At 42.6% G+C, this 27,904-nt stretch overlaps 1 protein-coding gene across 3 annotated transcripts; it reads right to left on the minus strand.

Annotated features, from left to right (window-relative positions):
• Positions 1 to 361: 361 nt before the first annotated feature.
• LOC133447302 (uncharacterized) lies at positions 362 to 27,669 on the minus strand. 3 transcript variants are annotated; one of them, XM_061725943.1, is made up of 6 exons: positions 27,539 to 27,669; positions 8,297 to 8,506; positions 4,504 to 4,566; positions 3,103 to 3,166; positions 2,213 to 2,386; positions 362 to 2,110 (listed from the first exon to the last, which is right to left on the minus strand). In XM_061725943.1, the coding sequence occupies exons 2-6, from the start codon at positions 8,490 to 8,492 to the stop codon at positions 373 to 375; spliced, it is 2,235 nt and encodes a 744-aa protein (XP_061581927.1). In that variant the 5' UTR covers positions 8,493 to 8,506; positions 27,539 to 27,669; the 3' UTR covers positions 362 to 372. The 3 variants fall into 3 exon arrangements, with proteins under 3 accessions (XP_061581927.1, XP_061581926.1, XP_061581928.1); XM_061725942.1 differs by lacking the exon at positions 27,539 to 27,669 and adding an exon at positions 17,403 to 17,440; XM_061725944.1 differs by lacking the exon at positions 27,539 to 27,669 and having other exon boundaries at positions 8,293 to 8,408.
• Between the last annotated feature and the right edge of the window lie 235 nt (positions 27,670 to 27,904).

The raw sequence follows: 27,904 nt of genomic DNA on the forward strand, positions 1-27,904 counted from the left end.
ATTGATGCATGTAAACGCAGTCAGTGTCTCTCCCAGTGGGAGATGGAGCCGTTGACTCTCCCTCTCCCCCTTCCATGGCTAAAATCTAAAACTTGATTTATAAAAAAAAGAAAGACAAAAAAAAAACCTTCAAAAATTATTATCTCTAGTCCAAAGAGTACATTGTTTAGTTTGGAAGGTTGCAAAGCTGACCATTGTCTTCATCAGGCTGGTCATTTAACTTGCCAGTCCAGTCTCCTACAAACATGTTCATTATAGTGAAAATATCATCAAAGATCATAACGATCTTTGATCATACTATTATTTGTCCTCTCTTAACCTTCACTGAGTGGTACCACTTTCCCCCCCCATTCCCCCCCACAGCTTCATCTCTCAATCCTGTTTTGATTGCATCTGCATCATATAGTTCTCCTTCCTTTCAGCTCCTTCCACCTGAGTAACCTTGCAGTCTCTAATATCTTCCATCTCCATCAGGTCATCATTGTCTTTCGTCAGCGTTGGCCTAACCTCCATCCCTGACCTTTCTTTGCTCTCACTCTCAGGTTCTTCAACACTTGAAACAGAAAACTTTCCTTGTTGACTGGCTGCTGGACCAACTGTCCTTCTCTCATGTTCAGAAGTCCTTCCTTTCTGATCTGTTATAGACGTAGGAGTTCCTTCGTCCTCCACCATAGTGACAACAGAAAACTCTCTCTTGCTGTCAGGGCTGGCTTTAACAATAGTCACACTACTTATTCTAGTGCTTTCAGGTGAGGACGGGGACGCCGGGCCGAAATGCGGCGAAGGCAAACTGCTCAGTTTATCCTTCACCGGCTGATCGGATGGAGAGGAAAAGCCAGAACCTTTAGGATCTCCTGTTGCAACTGGGGAAAGTTTAGATGTTTTCAGAATCCCAGGTCTCTTTATTTCTATCTTTTCCTCAGTTTTTGGGATTGTGCTTCCTTCTGCTTCCTGCACCTTTATAGCCGATGAGCTGGAAACATTTCCTTTGATTACAGGTGTTTCAGATCTTACACTTAATGACTTCAGGGTAGGACGAAGGTTTTGGTCATCACGAGAAGGTGAGAGGGAGAGGGACTGTGCTGGGCTGCCACTTGGCCCCAAGGATGAAGATGACCTACATTCTTGGCTGGACATTTCTTGAGGCAGCAAGAGTTTTGGGCTTGGTGCGGGGCCAGGGGAGAAGGCAGCTTGTATTCCCTCTGATGGCACGTTGTCTGACGTACTTTGGAGGCTTGGTGACTCGGCCAAGGAAGCAAGGGGAGATGAACCTAAGCTTATCAAATGGAGGCCAGTTCCAAAGCCTGGCTCCAGGTCTGGGCTGGAGCTTGGGTCAGGGGGAGTTTGGTCAACTGAAAAACTTTTGGTAGAATGGAGTTCAGTAGGCATCACAGGTATGAAGCCTGGAATGGACGTTGGAATGGGGGCAATGGGTGTAGAGGTCTGTAGAGGTCCAGGATCGTATGCTTCTTCCATCTTTAACATCTTATTGTCAACATTTACTCTCCTCTCAGATGAAATAGTAAGGTAACTTGGGGCAGAAGCTACTGTGGTCCCAGTAGGAGTTTTGGTCATGGTGTTTGTCGGTTGAGGGCTTGCTCCGAGCTCAGAACATTCCTTGGGACTGGAGCTAGGACTGGAGGCCTTTGTCTTACTTTGAATAGAAGGAGATGTAACGTTACCTGAGCCTTTAGCATCACATTGAGCTGAAACAAGCTCAGGTTCGGACTTCGTACCAGGTTTTATAGAATGCTCAGGATCAGCTTTGATTTTCGCTGTCCGTCGAGGTTCCTCCAAAACTACAGGCTGCTGGAAACTAAATTTTACCTCTCCGAACTCCCTCCCCGTCGCCTCTTTTACTCTTACACCTGCAGGGTCACTTCCCCGCCTCAGTCCAAATATGGTAACACTCTTTTTTCGTCTTCCCGCAATTCCAGATAATCCGTTGGCACCTTCTGAAGGCCGGCGAACCTCTTTGAACATACTTCTCAGATTATACCCGCCCTCCTTTCTGTCCTCGCTGTCCTGGGATCGGTCCAGCTGGTCCCCTGATGTAGCCAATGGAGTAGCACCACCATGGAGCCTCTTATCAGTGTGTATCACTCGAAATCTGAGAGGATAACGATACATTGATAATGTAGTTTTCCCATCATTTGCTCACATGGCTACTCCACCCTGAACTTTACAAAATCAATGGATTGTACACTGTTACCTTCCAACAGAGAACACAGTTTGCTCCCAGGGTCGTTTGGTGCGAGGCGTTCTGCTTTGTCTGCGGCCCTTTTTAGCGCGACCCTGCGCACAAAGGTGGCAGGTGTTGTGGTCGGTGCCTGAGTGGACTGTATGAAGATGGGGAGGAATACCGCCAATGGACTCTTTGCGTAACCTGGACATGAACATCAATAAGATTTTCAAATTAAAAATTAAACCATTACCCATTTTGTGAAAAGGCTTACGTTTAGATTAAATGTAGTAAAATAAAAAAGACAAGAATATCAAGTAATAATAAATAACTAGAATAAGAATTGTACAAACATTGTGACGACCCCTAACAAATACGCTCTGGGTTAGTGGATAGTTTCACCCTGAGACCCTGCTCCATGTGGAACGCCTCACATTTTTTGTGAATTTTTTGTAAATGTGTGCAGGAAGTATATAGGCTACTGGGGGACTGTTTTGCTTTATGTTGCAATTATCAACAGTTTTCTTGAATAAATAGAATAATTGTTTCCCGAATTGTTTAATTATGTTCTATAGACTACTGATATTGAACATAAGAAAGTCATGCCAGTTATACATCAATTCAATTCAGAAATATTTTTTTATTTAAGGAAATCAATCAAGAAAAAAAAGAAAAAAATATAATTAAAATTAGATAAGAAATTGTCTCTGGGTGGATTTTATTTTAAGAAAAAGTGATAAAGTCCATTTTTCATTACATCTGGCTCCATATTATGAAAGTTAGCTGGAGTAGATTTGAAATGATCACATTGATCATGCTGTAGGTGACATGGAGCAGGTCATCCTTTGTTACATACACTTGTAATACCCCATTCACAAGTTAAAAGAATCTGTGAAACAGGCTAATCTGAATGGGCTTACCTGGGGTCGTGGCGCACGCACACGTTCTGGTTCACAAACATCTCATTGAAAGCCTCCATATTGGCTGGAGGGGACAAAAAGAATGTCAGTTATAAATCTGGTGACTATTCATCCATATAAAGACAAGTCTTTGTTAAAAAGAGACTTTATCAGCACTTTAGAGCATAGGACTCCCACCTAAAAACCTCTGAAAACACTTGTTGCTTTACGCGAACCAGCGCTGTCTAAAAACATCTAGAGTACCAAGCAGCGTCCAACTTCACCCAATCCTTCGGTCCATGCTGCAGTCCCCCTACTAGGATGGTAGACTTTGCTTCTCGAAGTGAGCCACAACTGCCTCAACACTACTTTGAAGTTTAAATTTAACCCATAGCTCCATAAAAGCAGCAGAAATGAACGCAGGTGAGACGAAAAGGTGGAAAATGCCCCAGAGCATCATGGGAGGTGACTCAACTGCGCATGCTCTATGGGCCCCTTAACGCGGAAGTAAACCCGGAAGTCAGAAATGTTTTCGGCACATGCGCTGGCTGAGCAAAATGCATTGAAATGAATGGGCGGCCATTTTTGGTCTTCCATCCAGTTCTATAATACATCCATGGTTCATTTACACGAAAACGGAGCTCAAAGTCACCAAAAACGATAATTCCTGAAAACTCCGGCCAAAGTGGAGTAAACAGAGGGAAACGGACATTTAGGCTTCAGAATGTCACATTATGCGACAGAAACGTCACCAGCATCATGTGTGCGACCTGTGTTTACAATTTGTTTGGCAACGTGTCATTTGTTGATGTTTTTTTCCTGGATAGCGATTGGCTAGCATGACTTTATGCTTCTCGTTACACTGCCCCCTGTAGGTTTGGCATACTCATAGCACCCTTTAACAGCGTATTTATGCAGGTTTGTGTAAATGATGGTATTTTTCAAAACGTAGAGGGGGAAATATCCGTTTTTGTAAATACCCGGCTATGTGTAAACGTGGCCTAAAACCTCTAAAGAGCAGAGATTTCTCAGACTCCTGGGCAGCGACAACCCCTGGCTAAAAGGTTGTTTTAAAAAGAAATGTAGTCAACCCTTCATCGAGAGAAAAACTATTAACAAGTGGGAAAACGTTAAAGGTGGAGCCCAACTCTCCCAGGAGTGGACATCCCAGCAACTTCTCACGCTCAGTTATACAACCCAAGGTTACATCCAAGACTTTGATTATAATCCAGTTTTAGTGGCGCTGGATGACCATCAGGTGGACCTCCGGCTGGAAAATATTGTGCATGATATAATAAAAGCTTGTATTAACATTTGATTCTGTTCACTGGTTTTCTTATGGAGCACCAGATAAACGAGGCAGAGGAGCAAATCAATCATCTGCTGATAAATGAAGCGGAGCGTTGTTCTGATGTGTCTTACCTTCATTTTCCAGGATACATTTCAGGATTTGCTCCACTGTGTCCTGGTTTTCTTCGTGCTCACCTGCAGGACATCAAAACAACACACATTAACGAATGAAGCCCGTCGGGCAGACGCTGCCGGCCCTCCCGGTGGACGGCAACCACGCGTTCATCAGCACACGTGCTTTTCATCTGACATGCAAGTCAAACTAAATAAGGTCCTGATTATTAAACTATACAGACCCTAAGTTCAAGGTTGTTTGTTGTATAATGGAAGCAAAGGATTTGCTAAGAAATTTTAACATAGTTGGCGTCGTCGGTCCGGTATGTCCGATCGGTCTGGTCTGTCCAGTATGTTCGGTCTGTCCAATATGTCTGGTCTGTCCACTCTGTTCGGTCTGTCCGGTATATCCGGTTGGTCCAGTATGTCCGGTCTGTCCGGTCGGTTTTGTCCGTCCGATATGTCTGGTCCGTCCAATCGGTCCGGTCTGTCCGGTGAGTCCATTCGACCCGGTCGGTCCAGTATGTCTGGTCTGTGCGCTCGGTCTGGTCTGTCCACTCTATTCAGTCTGTTCAGTATGTCCGGTCGGTCCGGTCTGTCCACTTGGCCCGGTCGGTCCGGTATATCCGGTCGGTTTTGTCTGTCCGGTATGTCTGGTCCGTCCAATCGGTCCGGTCAGTTTTGTCTGTCCGGTATGTCTGGTCTGTCCGGTCAGTCCACTCAGCCCGGTCAGTCTGGTCTGTCCGGTCGGTCCAATATGTCCGGTCTGTCCGTTCTGTCCGGTATGTGCGCTCGGTCTGGTCTGTCCGGTCTGTCAAGTACCGTAGATGACCATTTAGTAGCCCGGGCGTTTAATATGCTAAATCCACTTGGACCCCAGGCGTTTATAAGAACCAGGCGGGTATTTGCACCAGGCTACAATTTATTTTTGCAATGAGCAGCACCAGAGTAGACCATTACTTACAAAGAACATATGAGATCACCATAGTACCACTGGAACTAAAATTGTACACACTGTACACAACACAACACCTCACGACGAGCTCCCGATCACGAATCGTGTGCTCGCAAGAAAATCAAGCGTGTTTGAAATCCTGGTCTCTCCTCGTGAAGGAATCACAGTTGAAGCAGCTACGACCAGATTTGACTCATCCTTTCACAGAGAGCATGCACAATCTCTGATGTTACGTCAAAAACTATTATTTGTAGTTTAAGTTTTGCAAATTCACATTACAAATCATGTTTTAATGGCAGAAAAAAGAGCGCATTTCCACGTATGGCGCGGGTCGCCGCGTCTGCGTTGGTGTAACGCGGAACCATAAATCAGCCTTCAGTGTGTGTGCTGTCTGCTCTTCAGAAAACCTCTTTTTTCTCTTCTCATTTTGCTGGGACGCCGGGTTCCTCCGCCGAGACACAACTTTTGCGGTACGCGTTCTTTGTTGTGTCTAAAAATGATTCACAGTGCACACACCCAATCAGAAACGGTACAGATATTTTGGGATTTTAATATAAAAAAAAATAAAATTATAAATAATAAAGAATCCCCATAACTGATGAACTGGAGCTGATCAGAGCTGATCAGAGCAGTATGAACGATACTGTACACAATACAATGCAAATACAGTGTTATTACCAGGTTATTACCGGTAGTCGCCCGGGCGTTTAATTGAACCAGCGTTTATTATGCCAAATGGGCTCGGACCCCGGCGGCTATTAGAGCACAGGCGCGTATTTGCGCGCGGGCGACTATTTGGTCATCTACGGTATGTCCGGTCTCGTCCACTCTGTTCAGTCTGTTCAGTATGTCCGGTCGGTCCGGTACGTGCGCTCGGTCCGGTATGTCCGGTCGGTCTGGTCGGCCCGTGTTTACAGGCGTGCTCACATCTGAGTGCGTTTACGTATCCGAGTGCTTAAATACACACGCTCGTGTCGGCGAGTGTGAGCTTATTCTTATTTAGGTGCAGTGGATCAAAGCTGGAAACAGCGAGCCGGCTCTGATGCCCGCTGCTGTTCTGTGCTTCACCACGTCTGTGATCAATTTCTGTGAACAGTCTTAATCATCACATGCTGCAGGGAGTTTTTGCTAAGGCCTCTTTCAGTTAATTACGTGGGTTTCTTATCACGTCTGCTTCAGCAGTAAGGTCTTGCTGTCTCTGCAAAGCCCTGCTGATGCTGCTGAACGGCAATTAACCGCCATCAGACAACAACAACCCTGAGGATCTTCACACTTGTGGTTTGTATCTCTGAATCTGGAGGACGACTGAAGGCAGGCCATTCATCATGGAGATGGTACTCCCAGAGAACACTGTTGCTGTCACACCGCCAACTGAGGAATCACAAGCTTCTCACAGTGTATTGGCGTTATGACGTGATACGACTCCCACACGTCCACGAGTCCACTAATTCCATGGTGCTGAATCAGCATCCGCAGAACAAATACAAAGACACTTTGGGGGGGGGGGCAATAAATCTTTCACACGAAAAATCGAAACCATGTAGGTTATAAATAAAAACCTCCATTTAAAAACTGCATTTTGTGTTTACTTGTGTTATCTTTGTCTAATATTTAAATTTGTTTGATGATCTGAAACAATTAAGTGCGACAAACATGCAAAAAAATAAGAAATCAGAAAGGGGGCAAAAACTTTTTCACACAACAACTGTATGTGTCAGGATTTAATGAAATTGTTAAAGGTATGAGGGGTTTTACTATAAGATTCTACACTGGTGGTTGCTGGAACACATCCTGGTTTGTATGACTGGACTGTTTAGCTGATTTCTTCTTTAGGGGAAGACAATGAAGAGAAAACTGAAGGGTTCCATCCTGTTTTTCTCAAAGTTTTAGTGATCTTAGGTATTTGCTGAGTTAACATCTTAAGTAAGAAACAATCAGCAGGATATATATGGCTGAAAGTGTTACATGTTTAGGTTTCTTTCCCCACATATGTTTTCACAGATAAGGTTCAACATTCCACACCTATAACGTACAAAACACCTCCGTTTTCAGTATAAATAGGGCTGGATCGATGACCACTGTGTGCATTTCTCTGCTACCTCTGTGGATTGAGAAAAGTGTAACTCCGGAAAATATTGTGCATGATATAATAAAGCTTGTATTAACATTTGATTCTGTTCACTGGTTTTCTTATGGAGTGTAGCACCCTATAATGTAATAATTTCCTGAAAATGTAAATTTAATAAAATTTGCACTTAACTCAATCGAAAATGTAAAAACCCAATAATGTAGTAACTTCACCAATAATGTAATAAAATATCCAGACGGATATTTTAATAGTTTTTACTGATAATGTAATACCTTATTACATTATTGGGAATTTATTACATGGAACTCAAAGTCTGCAATTTAACCCAATAGTCATTCAGTTGTTTCAAATCCAGCGTATATAACATGCTTAGATACTTAAAATTCAAAATGTAGAACTCTGGACTGAAAATGAACATATATATTACATTATCTTTCAAGTTTTACATTATCAGTTTTGGAAAAAAAAAAAAAAAAGACCCACCTGAAAATGTAATAAATTCCCAATAATGTAATAAGGTATTACATTATCGGTAAAAATTTTATTACAATAGCAGTCAGGATATTTTATTACATTATTGGGGAAGTTATTACATTATTGGATTTTATTACATTTTTGATTGAGTTAAGTGCAAATTGTATTACATTTTCAGGCGTTATTACATTTTCAGGAAATTATTACATTACAGGGTGCTGCATGGAGCACCAGACAAACGAACACGCGGATCTTTCATGTGTTCATGTTGACTGTCATCCGTTCTCACCTACCATCCTCATCCTCTCCAAGCTTCCCCTCCTCCTCTTCTTCCTCCATGTCTCCGGTCCGGCAGCGGTAGCCCTTCTTCTTGAGCAGGTGGCAGATTAGGAAGCCCAGCAGTCCAGTCATGAAGAAGAGGAAGACGACCAGGAAGATCATGTAGGGCGGAGGCGGCTCCCCCACCCCGGAGGCCTTTAGATCAGTCATAATGCTGCTTTAATCTGAGAGGAAGACAGAACAGATCGTTTGTCCGCTGTTTCAAGTTTCAATCTTTCATGTGAGACCGCGTTGGGGAGCCGAGGCTGCGGGGCCTTCTGGGGGGGGCGCCGACACCTTTAGGGCTTACCGTAAAACAAGACCGAGCTACGGCAGTTCGTGACTTATCTTGAGAACCACGAGGAAGAGTACGGAAGGTATTAGGGCCAGGCAGGAGAAAAATAAAAATTATATTTTAGAGGAGGAAGATTTTTTTTTCATTATTCACTTCAAGAAAAAAGTCGAAATGTTGAGGAAAAAGTCAAAATGTCGAGATTAATGTTGAAATACAATTTCGAGAAAAGTCGAAATGTCGAGAAAAAAGTCGAAATGTCGAGAAAAAAGTAAAAATTTTGAAAAAAAAGTAGAAATGTCGAGAAAAAAGTCGAAATGTTGAGATTAAAAAGGAAAGGAAAAAATAACACTTTTGAAAAAGCACCAGGGAGCCACTAGGGCAGCGCTAAAGAGCCACATGCGGCTCTAGAGCTGCCGAGTCTAGAGTTGCCGACCCCTGATTTAGAGGGACCTCACTGATGACGTGTTGTGAAGTTGAGCGGCTTGTGTAAAGAGGTGAGCTCGTAGCCTCCAGCTCTTCGCTCACCTCTTTTCCCCTCCATTGTTTTGCCTCCCTCTTTTCCCTTAGCTTGGATACTTCACAAACGTGCCATACATCAGCGTGAGTGGCGGAAGATTATACGAGTCATGGGAAAAGAGTATCAGAACAAAGCTGACAACGAGAAGCCGTTGGTGGCTAGCTCTAGCTGGCTAAATCGAAGACACACAATAAGATTTGGGTTGAATGGAGACACACAATTAATAAACGCTAGGCCCAAATAAACACCTGTTGATTTGGGCCTTTATTTGTTTTTTTTTTATGGTATATCAAAACTTTCTTTTATGTCTAAAATACTAGAAAGGGTACAACCTGATCTCACAAAAATCCGTGAAATGCCCACGACCTCTCACCACTATTTTCCGTGGCACCAGCACGGAAAGTGGTAAAATTCTGTGTGAGCACCACGGATATAGTACTATGCGAAGTCAATGGGATCCGTTGTCGTGATATATACACAGATTATTACATTATTATTATGTATATATTATCCTTTATTATAGTGGCTAAGTTATGAGTTTTTGATGCGCAAGTTACTGTTTGTTACTGTCAGTTTGTAAAAGCATATTTTTAACGCTGTTTTAACAGTGTTTTGATGATTTTTAACAGTATTTTGATGGCGAGTATTTAACCGTGTTTTCTAGTATTTAACATAAATTCGATTGTTGTTTGCTGTCGCAATGGCGACGGAGTGATGTGAAATTATTATTTTTAGCAAAAACCCCAAGCATTTCCTACTTCTAACCAATCATAAGTGGTGCATTAACCTAACCAGACCTTAACCAGAGCCTCGTCCAGCCACGAAATATCATTTTTAATTGCTTTTGAACCAGGAAGTGGAGACAGTCGATATTTAAATTCATTGTTTTAACCATTCTGCCAGTCCGTCAAACACAGGGAATTCCCTGGGCGTCCCCTCTACATCATAGAGTGATGAGCGTAGATCCTGATCACGTGACGAGGCCCCGACGTGGACGTGGAAGTAAACGGTTAAATGTGTTGTGCTTTTGAACGGTAAATATTAAAATAAACCGTACACAGGTACATTTACAATTTATATTGAATCACATACATCAATGTCATTTACATGACGTTAAATAGACTATCCTAAATAAACAAATATTTACAATTCCTTAACATACATCATCTCTATAAAATGTAATTACTAATTCAGATGCACTACATAATAGATATACTCAATTGATATATGTTTTTTAAAACGTTTTTATACGTTAGGGTTAACCCAAACTAATGTGACTACAAATATGGCGCTGATTAGCATAAAGCTGTATAGCATGACTCTAGGGAAATGTAGTTCTTAGCAAATATTATTTTTTTCACAGAAATGGAGGTTGTTAATACTAAAATAAGAGTGTACATAGTAGTTTAAGGGCATGATACACAGATTTGTGTAAATATATTTTAAATATACAATTGTTAAATGTGTGAAAATTAATTTTGGAAGGCTTATAACCCTTTTTGGAAATGTATCTTACCACTTTTATGCTGATATATCTGGCTATACTGTTCTTTTCATGAGTCGGAGATTGGGGTGCTAGCTGATTTATCAAATTGTGTAGATTCCATCGACAAATGGTTAAACAATTATCTTCGGCTAAATCCTTCCAAAACGGAATCCCTGATCTTTGCCCCTGATAAAAAGATTCCATTAATCAAGCAACACCTTGGGGCCCCGGGCTCTTCTGTCCAGTGGAGCATCAGGAACCTGGAGCTGTTGTTTGATTCATCTCTTTCTTTGTATAAACACTCAAGGGCTGTGTCAAAAAATGGGTTTTATCATCTAAGAACATTTCTAAACTTAAGAGTATTCTTTCGTGTGTCGACTTGTAGATGGTCTTACATGCTTTTGTTTCTTCTAGACTGGACTCATACTCTCTTTTTACCTGTTTTAACGATCGTTCTTTAAAGAGACTGCTGATTGTCCAGAATGCTGCAGCCAGGCTTTTAACTGGAGCTCTTAGATGGAACCACATCACCCCGACTTTATCTTCTTTACATTGGCTGCCAGTAAAGCAACATAATGATTTTAAGATTGTACTGACTTTGACAGCTTTTCATGGCCAAGCCCCAAAATATATTTGTGATCTTTGAACTGTTTATGCCCCAGCTCGCTCACTCAGGTCATCAGAACAACACTTCTTATCCGTCCCAAGATCACGATAAGACAAGATCTTTTCAGTCCATCGCCCTCGACTGTGGATCGCTCTTCCTCTCTCTATGCACCTGACCAACAGTGCTGACTCTTTTAAAAGACAACTGAAGACGCTTTTATTTGGACAAAAATTTTGGTTGACGGATAAAACCTTGACTTTGCCATTTTTTTAACTGTTTTATTTTGCTCTTTTATTTCTTTTTTATGTTATTAATCTCTGTTTGTTTTATACTTCTATTATCCTTATATATCTATACCGCTTTTTATCGTACGACACTTTGTGATTTTTATCTGTGATAAGTGCTCTAGAAATAAAGCTGATCCTAACCAGATAAAACCTAGACTGATGAAATGTTTCACATCTTAGTTTCACCTTTCGTCTGGTGGCGTCCTATTGGCAGAAAATATTTTTCTTAACATTAGACAATTTGGCTAGATTTAGGAATATCTGCTTATAGCTATAGGCGCTAATTTTGCAGTACATGGGAAGAAGTTTTCTCTGTGTAACTGCCAAGGTTTCCAGCGCTGGGACCCCAGAGGCCACGTCCCTAGGGACAGTCCATGTCTCCCACGTTCCCATCGCTGTCACTGCTCCGTGTAAACGGGAAGCTCAGAGCTTCTGACGTCAAACGGGAGGTCTGCTGGAACTCTTCATGAACTCCTCATGATCGTAAATCTTCTTAGAAGCGTATGTTTTTACACGTTTAAGGCGAGAGAGCATGACTACTGTAGGAGACCAGTCTCTGTATTATCTTTGTCTTTACTGTCTTGTTGTTTGCGGTTTTAATCTGTGACTCATCTGCACAGATCTTTGGTTGCCTGGTGGTACGTAAAGACCTTTATAAATAAAAGCTTGATGGATTGAAATGCATAACACAACAGAAGCTTTTGTGTGTGCGTGCATATGTGTGTGTGTGTGTGTGTGTGTGTGTGTGCGTGCGTGCATGTGTGTGTGTGTGTGTGTGTGTGTGCGTCAAGTCTCTTAAGAGAGACAAATGGATCGCTGCAATTCACAGAAACAACTGGATTCCAGGCACCGAAACGTGGATTTGTGGTTCCCATTTTGTATCAGGTAATGTTGGATTTTTGGGTAGCTAACGTTAAACGGTCAAATCATAAAGTTCGGTGTCCTCATCACTTTAATTTCTACAACAAATCCTGCCTTGAAGTCGGACCAAGTGTCAAAACCTTTGTACGCCTTCAAGCTTTGCTTCGTGTATTTCCCCGGCGTAGAAATTAAGTAAATATAAATATCAGGAAACTGGATTCGTGGCCAAATATTAATGTCCATGGACCACTGGTTCCTTGTAACTGTACCAAATATTAATGTCCATGGACCACTGGTTCTTGGTAACTGTACCAAATATTAATGTCCATGGACCACTGGTTCTTGGTAACTGTACCAAATATTAATGTCCATGGACCACTGGTTCTTGGTAACTGTACCAAATATTAAAGTCCATGGACCACTGGTTCTTGGGGTAACTGTACCAAATATTAATGTCCATGGACCACTGGTTCTTGGTAACTGTACCAAATATTAATGTCCATGGACCACTGGTTCTTGGTAACTGTACCAAATATTAATGTCCATGGACCACTGGTTCTTGGTAACTGTACCAAATATTAATGTCCATGGACCACTGGTTCTTGGGGTAACTGTACCAAATATTAATGTCCATGGACCACTGGTTCTTGGTAACTGTACCAAATATTAATGTCCATGGACCACTGGTTCTTGGGGTAACTGTACCAAATATTAATGTCCATGGACCACTGGTTCTTGGTAACTGTACCAAATATTAATGTCCATGGACCACTGGTTCTTGGGGTAACTGTACCAAATATTAATGTCCATGGACCACTGGTTCTTGGTAACTGTACAAAATATTAATGTCCATGGACCACTGGTTCTTGGGGTAACTGTACGGGTCCCTGTCAAGTCCAACTGTCTTTAATTTAAGCCGATAATCGGCTGTTATTCCATCTTCTCCACTAGTTGTAGCTGTTTTTGCCACTCAGTGCGAGTAAGGGGGCTGGTCCAGTGGGGAAGTGACGTCAATGCATACCCTCTATAAAGTCAAAATTTTGTGAATAAAATCGAAATTTCAGGAATAAAGTCGAAATTGAAACTTTATTCACGAAATTTTGACTTTTTTCTCGAAATTGTACTTCAACATTAATCTCGACATTTCGACTTTTTTCTCGAAGTGCATAATGAAAAAAAAAATCTTCCTCCTCAAAAATATTATTTTTATTTTTCTCCTGCCTGGCCCTAAAACAGAAATGAAGTCCAGTGCTCATTTTAAAGATCACGGTACAGACTATTCAGGCGTTAGTTAGTGGTTAGTAAGGCATGTGGCATGTGTTGGAAATGATCCGTGTCTGGTTGTGAATGAATCTTTGTAGAGGCAGCTGTGTTCTTCTCTTGTCTGAATGCTTAAAGGAACATTGAGTTGCTTCACCCTGGGTGTCAGCACGAGACAAATGTATCGACAAATAGCAACATGTGCTGGAACCTTTTTCCCCATTTTTGAATGGTAGTCATCAGGCCTGGTGATAATCAGCCAGTGCGAAGAAGAACACAACAGCCTTCCAAGGTACAGAAGTCCCAGCAAAGACAGTCCCTGACAACACAATAATAAGAAGGCTGGGAATGATTCATGAGGAAGGGTCATCAAGAGAAAACCTCTGCTGCCACAGAGGGAAAGGGAAATATGACTGAAGTAGGGCTGAAACAATTCCTCCAATAATTCGAGTAATTCCATTACAAGTAATGATCAAGGAATTTTCTCTGCCTTGAGGAATCGTTTAATTTTGCAGCTCAAAGCAGGTATTTCGCCCGGACTACGTTTAATGCGGCACAACGCGCTGACGCCACGAACGTAAAGGAAGAAGAAAGAGGCGGCGGATATGTTTGGTTTTAACTAAAAGAAAAGGCAGAAAATGTCAAAAGTGTGGGAGCATTTCAAGCTAGACACCAAGGCGGACAATGTTGCATGTCTTCACTGTAAAGGCTGAATTATGGTTCTGCGTCAAATTGACGCCGTGCCTACGCCGCAGGTTGCGCCGTGTCGTACACCCCACGCCGTCGCTGACGCTGTTACTGACGTGCACCTCCCAAAAATTGTAACTACGCGTCGAGGCGACGCAGACCACACGCAGACGAGAGGGCTGTGATTGGTTCACTTGGTAGCAACGCATTTCCGGTTTCCGGTTTGAAGCAGTCGTGAACTTTCAGCGCTCTTTTCTTCGTGTGTGTGATTTTTTTTTTGTTTTGTTTTTTTGCACAATAGTTGTCCTTATCTCTTTGATTCACTGTGACCCTCTGGTGGTCGCGGGGGGTACTGCACCACGGCAAAATGAAGTGACAGAGAAGTCCGAAGGATTCACGACGGCGTCACGGTGACGGCGTGTGCTCTGTGTCGATTTAATGAAGAACCATAATTTAGGCTTAAGACCACAACAGTACGTTCTCAATGCTGCAGCATCTCCACCAACACCCTGTTACTCCTAGAGCGGAGGACCGTCACCCCAGACAAGGTCAAATTAAGTTAACGTGGCGCTAATTAATTAGATTAACGTTACGGTACCTTGCTAACATAACGTTAGCCCTGTGGAGGGCTAGGTTTTTAATAATTATGAAGTTTGTAAAACTCTATCTGATCAAGCAACAAGGCTTTCTGTCCTATGGTTGGATGAAACCAAGAGGAGCTGCTTGGCCCTCATGCCTCATGGCACCTTTGTTTAGAACCAAACACATCTTTTCAGCGTCTTAGCCATCGTCAGGGATGATGATGGTGATTTTTACGGTATGCAGTGAATGAGTGGACTGTGAACTCTTCTGTACACCAGACTAGAGGGCTGCATCGGGATTGGGTCCCGTGGGACCCAACCCGCGGGGGTGGGCGGTTTGAACTTTGCTGCAGGCGGCTAAAAAAAACACTGCAGGATTGGGATGTAGTCTAGCGAACAAGATGGAAATCAATGACGTGGAAAAGAACCTAAAACAAGGTCTTTACAAAACAAAGACTAAGCAGGGCAAGTCACCGAGTCTGTGGAGCATCTTGGAAGAGACGCAGGGATTGGAACCTCAGTCAGTTACCAACATTCTCTTCCTCCACAGCAATGTAATGGCCAAGAGATTCATTTGTTAAATTAATTTGTTTCATTCGTTAACTTTGTTTATTTTATGTTATTTATTAGTGTTATTTGAGCCACTCACAGCTACTCTCGTTGCTATAACCACAATCACATAATTGATGCAGCGCGAAAGGTGAAATATCTTGTGTGATGATGACAATGATGGATTTGCATCTAACTTTCGGTCAGGTGACCTATGAACTGTCAATTATCCATCAAGCTCCACAATGATCATGTTAATATTAAATCAGATAGATTTGTCTGGACATTTCTCTTGCGGGACGGGAGAAGACACAAAACCAATGCATCTCTATTATTGTACCGCATGGTTTCAAGAGTTTTGCGGATGCGGGCGGGAGTGGAACACAGGTTGCGGGCGGTAATGGTCAGAAATTCAGCAGGAAAACAGTCAGGGATTTACACCAGACTATCCAAGGCCATCTGTCTTACAGCTGAAACTCGGTCGCGACCGCGTCATGCAACAGGACAATCATCTGAGCCACACCAGCAAGCCTACGTCAGAACCACCGGGAAAACCCAGTCAGAATGCAAACCGTAATCTAGGAGCAGCATTGTGTCAGGACCTGACGCCCGCTATTCATGAGTAAAAACACCACAACCAACAGGAATGTGGGGGACAGATGAGGTCACAGAGGAAATGACTGCTTCAGCTTACTGCTGCTGAAGGTACAAGCTATTGAATCATGGGGGAACTTAGTACGGCCCACATTACAAATGTTGTTAAGGTGGTGGAAAACACTTTAGCGTGTACTGTATGTTATGTGAACACTTCAGATTGCTCACTTCAGAGTTATATATGTATGTATGTATATAAAGGTAATATCTTAAAACTATAAAGGAACTGACAACAAGGAACACGTTTTGATGAGTTAGGACATGCTAAGACAGTTCATGATCCAGAGGCACTTTGGTGACACCTGGTGAAGTTCTGAGAAAATATAAATACTTTTTTGAGGTAATAGAGAAAATAAATCAATTTAATTCATTTCCAGTTGAATTCAGAAAAGATGCAAATGTCTTTTGAAGGTTCAGCTTCAGACATCTGAGCAGCTCAGGGGCTTCTCCTCAACTCTATCATTTCATCTGTTAGCAGTGACGAGCATGCTATTGGATATAACTGTTTATACTTTATTATTTATGAGCACACACACACCATTGCTGCTATACTGCGAAGTCGTCTAGTAGGGACGTATCACTCCGCCCAATCTAAAACAGACTAATCACTACAGATAATCTGACTAGTGTCATTATAGTCCCTGATTTACATCAGAATATAAAGAATATATTTATAAAATAATCAACCCTGAATTACCAAAATAACCTTAACAAAAATAAATCTCCTCTTACACTTATAAGGTGAGCATGAATCAATCTGTTTTATGATGTAAAATTGTATGTATTTATTTACTTTTATTTATTTGATTTTAGTTGTTAAATTTCTGGAAAAGAAAAAAGTCAAATCATACATGAGAGAAACTATTCAGTTTGTGGCAAAATATTTGTACTTGTATGAAACTGAAGATCATAATGCAAACCTGACATTTACTTTTAGTTCAGTTTGTGGAAAATGGTTGTCCTGGCTTTCTCTTTAATACTTAAACAGTTATAAAGCATTACAAACTGTAACAATAGGGCAAATGCACAGCATTGTTTTGTATTTTGTGTCTTTCAAATAAAAGACAATTTTTTCCAGTCACATGTTCCTCATGCAAGGTTGTTAAAAAAATACTGCTATAATATCGTATCGTTATCGTGACCTCAATATCGTGTATCGTACCGTATCGTGAGATTAGTGTATCGTTACACCCCTATCGTCTAGCATACTGCTTCCTTTAACAAATAAACAGCTTCATCCACAAGAGTGCAACATGAAAACGGTTGTCTCTGAAAACAATAAATAAAGGTTTCTCACCACGTTCCAGCTGATCAACAGCATGGTTGCCAAGAACACACGGACTCCAGAGAGATTAGGTCCATGCAGAATGTGGATACGTGTGTGTGGCAGAGGCTCAAACTGCACGGTGAGTGGCCCCGCCTTCTCTGGCACTAACTCCACAGGCCGTGGGGCACAAGGACAGCGTACAAGAGGGAAGGCAGAGACGAGTCAACAAGGGGACATCGTCCTCCTTTAACGGTTACAAAAATCTTCCAAGGAACGTTTTCTATCATTTAAACAGATTTACTAAATAGCACTGCGTGTGTGCACGGTAGAATACTAACGTGTGTATCCGTACAGAAGCTCCTCAGCGCTGGCCTCCAGCGGCCTTATCAGCTCGGCGCACACATGCACGCGTATATCAGCACTCTCGGGGTGGTCAAGCAACGATAGCCCATATCATGAGCAACCACCGCTCCTACGTCTTCAAAGCGCTCAGTCATGGTGACACGTAACCCCACGATGAGTTCAGTTATGTAACGAGTCATCTGCGTCATAGTATTGGTGGATGTGCTAACATGGACAGGAGCTAGCTGCTAGCCTCTACCTCGGTCACACAAGTCTTATGGCACTTTTCCACTCGTAACTACTCGGCTCTACTCATCTCAACTCGGCCTGGTTTCTTTTCTATAACAATTCAGCACCTGGAGCAGAAGTAGGAGGTTGGAGAAGCTGCTGTGACGTATTTGATTGTGTATCTAAATGAAGAAGACAACAACACTAAAGATGTAGAACCTGGAGGAGATGATACCCCGTTTTACATCTCTGGGGCTGAACTCGTACCTACCCTGGGGGATCTCTGGGACTACTTCCCCCATCTTGGGAGTGAGGGAGAGTGGGACTGTCCTGAGACTGGGTGACCCTAACCCTAACCCTAACCCTCTCCCTGTCCAGGACCCTTACCCTAACCATCACTCGGACATGGGCCCTAACCCTAACCCTCAGGGGGAACAGCGAAGAAGAAGAACAACGATGATAGAGGCCAAGGTACATGAACTAAGGGAGGAGAGTGTGGTGGAGAGGTCCGTGGAGGGGTGTGATCTTGAGTTGGAGTGCGAGGAGGAAGGGACATATACCAGCAACGTAGCTGTAGTGATGTCAGGGAGAATCCTGGACTCCCCTGAGGAAGAGGCGAACCAGGGTGGGAATGATGGGCCGAGGGGTGATCCTGGTGAGAATTTGGGGTCCCCCAGTAGCCCCCTTTCTTCCACTTCTGGAGAGAATTTGGTTGAAGAGGAGTGGAATCCACAATATGTGGTCCAACTTGTCATTCTAATACCTCCCAAAAGATCAAAAACTGGGCATTGAGGGTGGAAAAGCCAGTTCTAATACTGGGGGACTCCAACCTCGCCAGGATCCCCAAATACAGCTACCCATCGGTCCAGGTGGATGCCTTCCCTGGAGCCCAAGTACACCACCTTAGGGCAGTCTTGGGAAAACTTAAACACCAACCTCAGACAAAGATGGTTGTGCTGTCAGTGGGTTTGAACAATGGTTTAAGAGGGAATTTGTTGGAGACAGTTCAAAAGCAATTCCAACAGCTGGTAGCCATGACGAAAAAGATCTTTCCCAGGGCTGCAATTGTCATTCCACAAATCCATTATTCCAAAAGACTTGACCAGGCAGCACAACTATCTATCCAAGAGATAAACACACATATTAGGAAAACCTACAGGACACTTGAACCCATTGAGGAAAACTCCTTTAAGGTAGCCCCAAATGATCCAGTGCACTGGACAGGAGAAACGGCAAGACGGATCTTGGAACATTGGATGGAAAAACTAAAATAGCTAAGGGGGGACCGACCAAACTCACCCCCGAGGCCTCAGAAACACATAAAAAAATACATTCAAACATTTTAAACTTGTCACAGATTTTTACACTGATCGAGGCAGAGGAAGATTTGTTGGAGAAGGGATTGCTCTTTATCCCGACTCCTATTAAAATAGATAAAGAGGCGTTCAGACAGGATTTGTACCATTATCATAGGAAATTCAAACTATTGGATTATTATGATTATGACTCAGACTCCTGTCCGGAACTGTCACAGCATCCTCTGGATGGGAACCACCTGTGGAGGCCATTTCATGTCCCATTTTGGAATTGATCCAGAGAGATGACCAAGATTTGGAGAAACTGAGAGTGATGGCGGAGAGAAAGGACAACTTGTCGGGGGAACAGAGAAGAGCACTGAATAAGCTAAAGAGGAACCAAGACATTGTAATAAAACCTGCAGACAAGGGTTCAAAGATAGTGATTCTGGATAAAGCACAGTACATATTGGAAGCTGAAAGACAGCTCAACAATAACATACATTACCGACCGCTCTCGTAGTCGATGCAGTCGGAAACCCAGGGAATGGTGAGGGAACTGGTAAAGAAACTACACGAGGAAAAATACATATCCACCAAGCAGAAGAAATATCTGTTTGGCCCGGATGTGCCTCGACCACGAAAATTCTATCTACTTCCAAAAATTCATAAGAATTCGGAGACGTGGACAGTTCCCCACCAGATTCCCGTGGGAAGACCGATTGTATCAGACTGCGGGAGCGAGTCATATGCTATTTCAGAATACATAGATCATTTTTTGAACCCTTTGTCACAGAAACATCAGAGCTATGTCAAAGATACTTATGAATTTATTGGTAAGATTAAAAATCTGCGGATCCCAGTAAATTCGGTGCTCTTCTCTGTGGATATCGACTCTCTCTATACCAACATAGACACCCAATTGGGACTAAGGGCGGTTAGGCAAGTCCTGTCTGACTACCCGGATAGCTATCGACCGGATGAGGTCTTGTTGGAGTTACTGGAATTAAGTCTAACCAGAAATGACTTTGAGTTCGATGAACGACTATACCTCCAGGTACATGGAACGGCAATGGGGAAGAAGTTCGCTCCCGCCTATGCCAACATTTATATGGTGGATTGGGAGTGAACTCTCTTCCCCAAATGCCCAAAATTACCTCTAATATATATGAGATACTTGGACGACATTTTTGGCATTTGGTCACATTCTGATGAAGAGTTTGTTGAATTCATTGAAATTTTAAATCATCATCATAAACTAATTACAGTGAAATTCGACTTACAAAAAGAACAGTTAAACTTTTTAGACACTCAAGTTTTCTTTATTAAAAATCAGGCGGAGGACTGGACACTGGGCACAAGAGTTTATTTTAAGCCAACGGATACACATGCTCTACTGCATAAATTGAGCTATCACCCGAAACATACGGGTATAGTTAAATTCCAACTCATTAGATTTAACAGAATATGTACTAATGTTGAGGATGCAGAGAAGGCAACAAGAACTCTCTTTAAAGTGCTCAGGTCCAGGGGCTACAGCCGTTCTTTCCTCCGCCTAATAAAGAATGAAATGCAGGGATATCGGGAAGACCAGAGAAGGGTGAATGACAACTCAGAAGAAAAGGAAATTATTCCTTTAATTACAACCTTCTCCACAACCTCCCTGAAGTTCAATACAAAAATGAAAGGAAACTTTGAGAAAAATACAACAGAAAGTGATCCCATTACAAAGGTTTAGAATTATTTCAGCGTACAGGAGAAATAAAAATCTCCAAGACCTATTAGTACATGCCTCGCTCAGTGTAAAAGTCATAAAACAAGAACATTTTCGATCGTCAAGCTTCATTTTCAATAAACATACTGGCTTGGGCTTACTAATTAAACAAAAACTGGATTTGAAGTCCAAAAACCTGGTTTATGTGATACAATGTGCAAAATGTCATCGACTTTATGTCGGACAAACAGCCAATGAGCTTGAAAAACGATTAAAACAACACATATATTTAATAACTCGACAAAAAGAGAAAATGGAGTTATATCTCCATTTCAAGGACCATGGCCTAGCCAACTTATTTATTATAGGTTTGGAAGCAAAGCCGAGCTGGACATATGGACAAAGATTAAAAGCAGAAAATAGGTGGATTCGATTACTAAAAACAATCATACCATATGGACTAAATGAACATCAAACACACAAATTTTATAAATAAATTGTGTGGTTTAAAATGTATAAAATCTGGAAGATCTCCTTTAAATTGGAGTCCAATGGGTTATTGGTAAAAGGAATCAGAGTGGATCACTTTTTGTTTTTTGTATAGCACTTTTGATTTGAGCACTTATATTTATTTCAGTGATCCACTTCTGATTATCTTTGGTGATTTATAACCCCCAGTTGGATGTACATAATATTTAAAATAGAGGAAGAAGCAGAAAAGTAAAAACATAAAGAGGGAAGGGAAGACCTGAAATACCAACAATGGTAATTCAGGTCCCCAAAATATACACTTTCAGTGTATTTAATTTAAAACCCCTTGAGGGAGGGGGGAACCCAGGATACCAACTATGGTAACCTGGACTCCCAAAATACACATTTTTCGTGTATTTGATTAACCCTCTAAAATCAAAAAAGGAGTGGGATTAAACTCTGAGCTTGCGTGCCCGTGCCTGGCCACGTTTTGCTGGGCCATCTTATAATTCTAAATTTCCTAAAACCTAACCCCAGCCCTAACCGAACCACAACAAAACCCTAACTCTAACCCCAGCCCTAACCCAACCACAACCAAACCCTAACCCCAGCCCTCACCCAACCACAACCAAACCCTAACCCTAGCCCCAGCCCTCACCCAACCACAACCAAACCCTAACCCTAACCCCAGCCCTCACCCAACCACAACCAAACCCTAACCCCCTAACCCCAGCCCTCACCCAACCACAACCAAACCCTAACCCTAGCCCCAGCCCTCACCCAACCACAACCAAACCCTAACCCTAACCCCAGCCCTCACCCAACCACAACCAAACCCTAACCCTAGCCCCAGCCCTCACCCAACCACAACCAAACCCTAACCCTAACCCCAGCCCTCACCCAACCACAACCAAACCCTAACCCCCTAACCCCAGCCCTCACCCAACCACAACCAAACCCTAACCCTAGCCCCAGCCCTCACCCAACCACAACCAAACCCTAACCCCCTAACCCCAGCCCTCACCCAACCACAACCAAACCCTAACCCTAACCCCAGCCCTAACCCTAACCCAACCACAACCAAACCCTAACCCCCTAACCCTAAACCAACCCATGACAGCTTTGTTTCAGGCAGTTAGACCTCATTTACCCTTCAGTGTATTCATGTAACCTTGTTGCTCTGCAGCGTTGGCCCATCTTCAACGTCCCTAACCCCCTTTCGATCCTATAGACCTCCTTGAGCTGACCTCAGTCGTCAATAGAGCTAAATCAATCAAGCAATCAAATCAGTCTTCTGAAGAAGGAACTGGTTTCAGTCCTCTGAAGAAGGAACTGGTTTCTTTCTTCTGTAATAGCAGTAAGCTGCAGATTTTCAACGTACGAGTCCCCTCCCCAAATACATCAAACACTGTTGAGTCTATATAACCTAAATAAATCTGTGGTATTTGTTTTAGATCAGCTTTTGATTTGCAGTTGTGGAGTTACAATGCGGATAAACTCTCGCGTTTGTGTAGCCAACGTGTGAAACATGTAGTGTGCGTCTGATGCAGAGGAAGGCAGCCGACGTGCCAACACTAAACTCCTCTCTGTCTCCTTGCGGCTTTAAGAGACAGAGATGCTGGAGGGAATGAGATGAGTCAGCATTATCATGCCTTCAACACATCCCCTCTGCAAGGTGCATCAGCTCCAGCAGCAGTGGAACTGACAGCAGCTCAGCAGGCAGCTGTGGGAAGAATAAAAATAGCTACAGTGAACCAGCAAAATGGTTGTTTTTACGAAGGAGTGTGGGGGTGAATGGAATGTCAAAGAGCTCTGACATCACAGGGATCTACAAACGGAGAGACACAAGGACACAGACTGTGTGTGTGCGTGTTATTTTTATGTGATGGCAACTGCAATCTGATTCTCATCAGCTTTTTTTTAAACCATTACAATGTGGGCAGATGTTTTTATGTCCACACTAATAACTACCTCTATCCACAGACTGAATATCTTTGGTATATCCTCGTCTTGTCCAACGATTAAAACCATTTTGATACAACCGTGACCACATTAGTTGACAAAGGAGCTGAGCATTGGAGCTGTCAACTGCTTTTGTGAAGTCTTTCAAAATCTTTTGAATGTTTTTTGAACTTCAAGGAGGAATGAAGAGAGGAAGTGAGTTGTCCTCTTCACTTGATCACTCATCATCCAGCAGATTATCCCCGTCTTTGGTTTTGGTTAAAAGCATTTGGCTGACTTCATGGATGTACTTGACCCAGAAGATACGTAAAAGCGAGGATGTGAGTGAGCCCCAGAGGCCGTTCTCTACTCTCTCTACTCTATATCTGGCCAATGTGATTGTGATTGGCTGTGCCTTGTCATGTGGGACACTGCAGCTATGCTTGGTTGTTAGCAGTGCCAAAACTGCAAGGACATCTTTCCAGTCTGCCAGAGGACTCAGATGCAACGTGGATGACACCTGAGTGTCAAAAGCGAGTAAGGATGGTAGCAAAAAAGAAAAACATTGGACATAAGTGTCTTGCCCAAAGTGTCCTATAGCAAGAGACTGAATCCCCAGTGGCTCCTGGTTGTCAGGCCAGCACTGTTGTACGGCAGCTCCACAGACAACCAGTGTGTGAATGTGTGTGTGTGTGTGTGTGTGTGTGAATGTCTACAGTGTAAAGACTTTGCGGCTGTAGGAGTACAAGAAAGCGCTTTACAAGTGTAAGACATTTATCATAAACAACTATTTTTCAGGGCAGCACGGTGGCTTGGTGGTTAGCACTGTTGCCTCACAGCAAGAACATTCCCGGGCCTGGCGGGGTCTTTCTGTGTGGAGTTTGCATGTTCTCCCCATTATTGCGTGGGTTTCCTCCCACAGTCCAAAAACATGCAGGCTAGGTGGATTGGTGATTCTAAATGGCCCGTAGGTGTGAGTGTGTCTGATTGTCTGTATATCTATTGAAGCTTTTCCACCAGCACCTGCTCATCTCAACTCGGCCAAGTTTCTTTTCCATAACAATCCATCACCTGGAGCAGAAGTAGGAGGTTGGAGTGAAGCTGCTGTGACGTATTTGATTGTGTATCTAAATGAAGAAGACAACAACACTAAAGATGTAGAACCTGGAGGAGATGATAGATGTGCTGCTGGGTCTGTGACTTGTGTTCCATATCAAGTTAAAAAATGAGAGGGAGAGAAGCTTCAAGTGGAAACGCTTGAAGCTGTGGCTTGTTATCGCAAAATTTGGATATCGCAATATCGTCTCGTGACTCAAGTATTGTGATGTGTATTGTATGGCGAGGCCTTTGGCAACACCCGCCCCCTATTGACCACAGACCACATGTTTCTGCTGGATCCAGGTCTGGTGTGAGACATGGTGCATATTTAAGGTCCCAGAGTGTCAGAGACACACCATCGTGTCTCCGGCAGCAGGACAGAGCTCACCTCTAGAGGCGGACGCTTCTCATGCTGCCATTGAAGTCTGAACATTAATGGTCCAAAGCGGTCCATTTTTTGGTGAACATGTCCCCTCTGCACCCTCGGATGTCTATTTCTGGCAGACAGGAAGTGAAAGGCACAACCACTTTCCCTCAAAACTGGACATCAATAAACAGAAAAAAAATTTGAAAAAAGAGAAAATAAGTATAACTTAACAGGAACAGAGGTCTTTAAAAAAACTAAATTCAGGACAAAATTGATGGAACGTTGTGTTTCTGTAAAAGGTATAAGTTTATGGAACAATCTGGATACAGAAGCCAAAGAATGCAAATCAAACATTACATTTAAAAGAATAATAAAAGCCAGTTTGATGAAGAAATATCATGATAATAATATCATGATATTAACTTAGGTGGGTTTTCTTTTTTTTCCTCTCTCTCTCTTTAGCACCATTGTCACATTTTTTTTCTTTGAATCAAAAAAGAATACGGCTATCTGTGTTTGACGACAGCTATTTTGTGTTATTTAATAACTTTGTTGTAGTTTTGGTTTGTTTTTTTTCAATCACGTTTATTGGAAAGTGTTTTTTTTTAACTGCGTAATTGGTAATTTTTTTTTTTTATTATTACATTAACTGAAATTTGATTTATTGGGAAAAGGGGACAGATAAAATAAGCTTAGTCTTCTTTCTGTTCCCTTTCATTCAAGGAAAGAGATTTTGTTTTAATTATATTGAACTGTTTTGTTTTTCTTTTAATGGATGAAATAAAGAATAAATAAATAAATAAATAAATAAAATAAAATCTTTACATGTGGTCCATTCAGGACTACTTTCTTAGTCCGCACAATTGTAAAGAGGAGGAGTCAGAATGTTGCTGAATTTCTCTCATTCTGATTGGTGGCAGGTGTCCATTAAAAGTGATAACCTACACCTAGAAAACAAGTTTGGTCAAATAAATTGCCTGATATCTTTAATATCATTGCGCTGGATCAACTGCCAGGTGGTAACCACGGCAACGGAGATTCGGAGAAGAAGAGCCTGCTACCGCAGGACGGCAACATGAGCGATTTTGTAATTTCTTTTAATTTATTTGGTGAATTTAACAATTTTGATGACGGGGATGTAGAAGAGGAGAGGTAAGAAAATGAAATGAATGATGATTGATAATATTTGTAGCTTAATTAAAAGTTAATTTTATATTAACGTGTATATACAATATATGTAGCTTTATAAAAGGATTTAGGAAACTATCTGTGGACTTTGATTGTTTAAACAAATGTATTTCCTGTTTGTTACTGTACCATAGCCAAGCGGAGCTGAGCGGACTAGAATATCTCCCGTTGCTAAATCGTATCTCAGGTCCGTCCTAGTTCCTGGAGAATCAACACTGTGTCCATTAAGGACCTTATGGGACGGTAGTGATAGGCTGCGTCCGAAATTGCATACTTCCACCCGAAAGAGTATGCAAAATGAGTATGTGAGATTTTTTAGTGCGTCTGAAACATTAGAACGTACTGAATAGTATGTACTATCCATACTCATTCTGAAGAAATGTATTAGTGTGGATTGATGGACACTAGCTAAGCAGAAACTTCCCACAATGCAATGCAGCGGTGTTTGGTTGCTAAGTGATACGTATATGTCATAAGTATAATATTAAGTATAATAATATTATAATATAAAATTAATATTATAATATTCGTATGCAATAATATTTTAAAATGTAATCTTGTTTCGGCCAGAATAAACAGTAAAGAGCAGAGCTGCTTCTGCTTCTGTGACAGGAGTTGTTACCATGGTAACAACCCCCTCCCTACAGCAGGAAGTGACGCGTGGCTCTTAATAGTACGTCCAAATTAATACATACTACTGATATTTACTCAAACGTGTGCCAAACTTAAGTATACTTTTTAGTATGGCATTTCGGACGCATCGATTGTTCCAGGTATTAGTCAGACCCTCAGGTGTTACCAAGGAAACTGAGTTATGGCTTGTTAAAAACTTTGTAACTTACCAGGTTCCAACGGCTGCAGACGAGAGATTAAATAGTCGCTCAGCTGTGGCTGGTTATAAAACTAATGATTTACCCTGAAAACACATTAAAGCATGAATAACTGATTTAATATTGATGTTTTTTGGTAAGTGACCTTGGTATAAAACGGTTCACGCCCCTGCGTCGTCCATATATTTATGATAATGGACACCTCGTCGGGCATTATCCCTTACTTATCCACTGAAAGAGGCTCAGGTCCATCTGATGAATATGAGACTTCCTGTGGGACGGCTGGGAACTGCTTGTGGAGAGATCTGGAGAGATCTCCCCACCTGTCTCCACCTGTCCCCAGCTGTCTCCATCTGTCCCTAGCTGTCCCCAGCAGGTGTGGGACATGACAGGAGGCTGTTAAGCCAGACTGCTCAGTCAAACAGTTAATGAGCAGCAGACGACGCCGGATTTAAGGTCAAGCCTCGTCTAAAACGCCTCGGTGGTGAAAGTCAAACATGCAACCTTGCAGGTTGAAAAGCAGAGAGAGAAAAATGAGCTGGGATATTTGTGAATGGGGCTGGGGGAAGCGGCCGGTCCTCGCACCGTCCCCTGTCCTGCGCTGATTCCCTGCATGGCGAGGAAACACCCAGACCCCCCCACGAACCCCCCCACCGGTCCTCATGCACCGGTCTGCATGCATCATCACCCACCTCCAGCCCCGCAGGGTCCCGGTCCGGTCCGTCCATGGCTGCGCGTGTCCGCGCTGCGGCTGCGGGCATGAGTGTGCGCGCTCCGGGCGAGTCCTGCCGCAACTTGGGCTCTAACCCCTGCAACGGTAATGGTGCTGCTGCAGCTCTTGCTGCTGCTGTTACTGATGCATCTGCTGCTGCTGCTGCTGAAGCTGCAGCTCCTGCAGACATGCCGGCTCTGCCGGGGTAAAAATAGGCTGCACCGGATCACACAAGTCTGCACTCAGCATTGCGATGCATCCACACACTCCACACAATTTACGAGCATCACAGTTCCCACTCCGACTGGATCTTATGCAGGAAGTGTTGCCCAGGTCCAGGTCCAGG

The sequence above is a fragment of the Cololabis saira genome, chromosome 7 (genome assembly GCF_033807715.1).
Source record: "Cololabis saira isolate AMF1-May2022 chromosome 7, fColSai1.1, whole genome shotgun sequence".
Taxonomy (NCBI): Eukaryota; Metazoa; Chordata; class Actinopteri; order Beloniformes; family Belonidae; genus Cololabis; species Cololabis saira.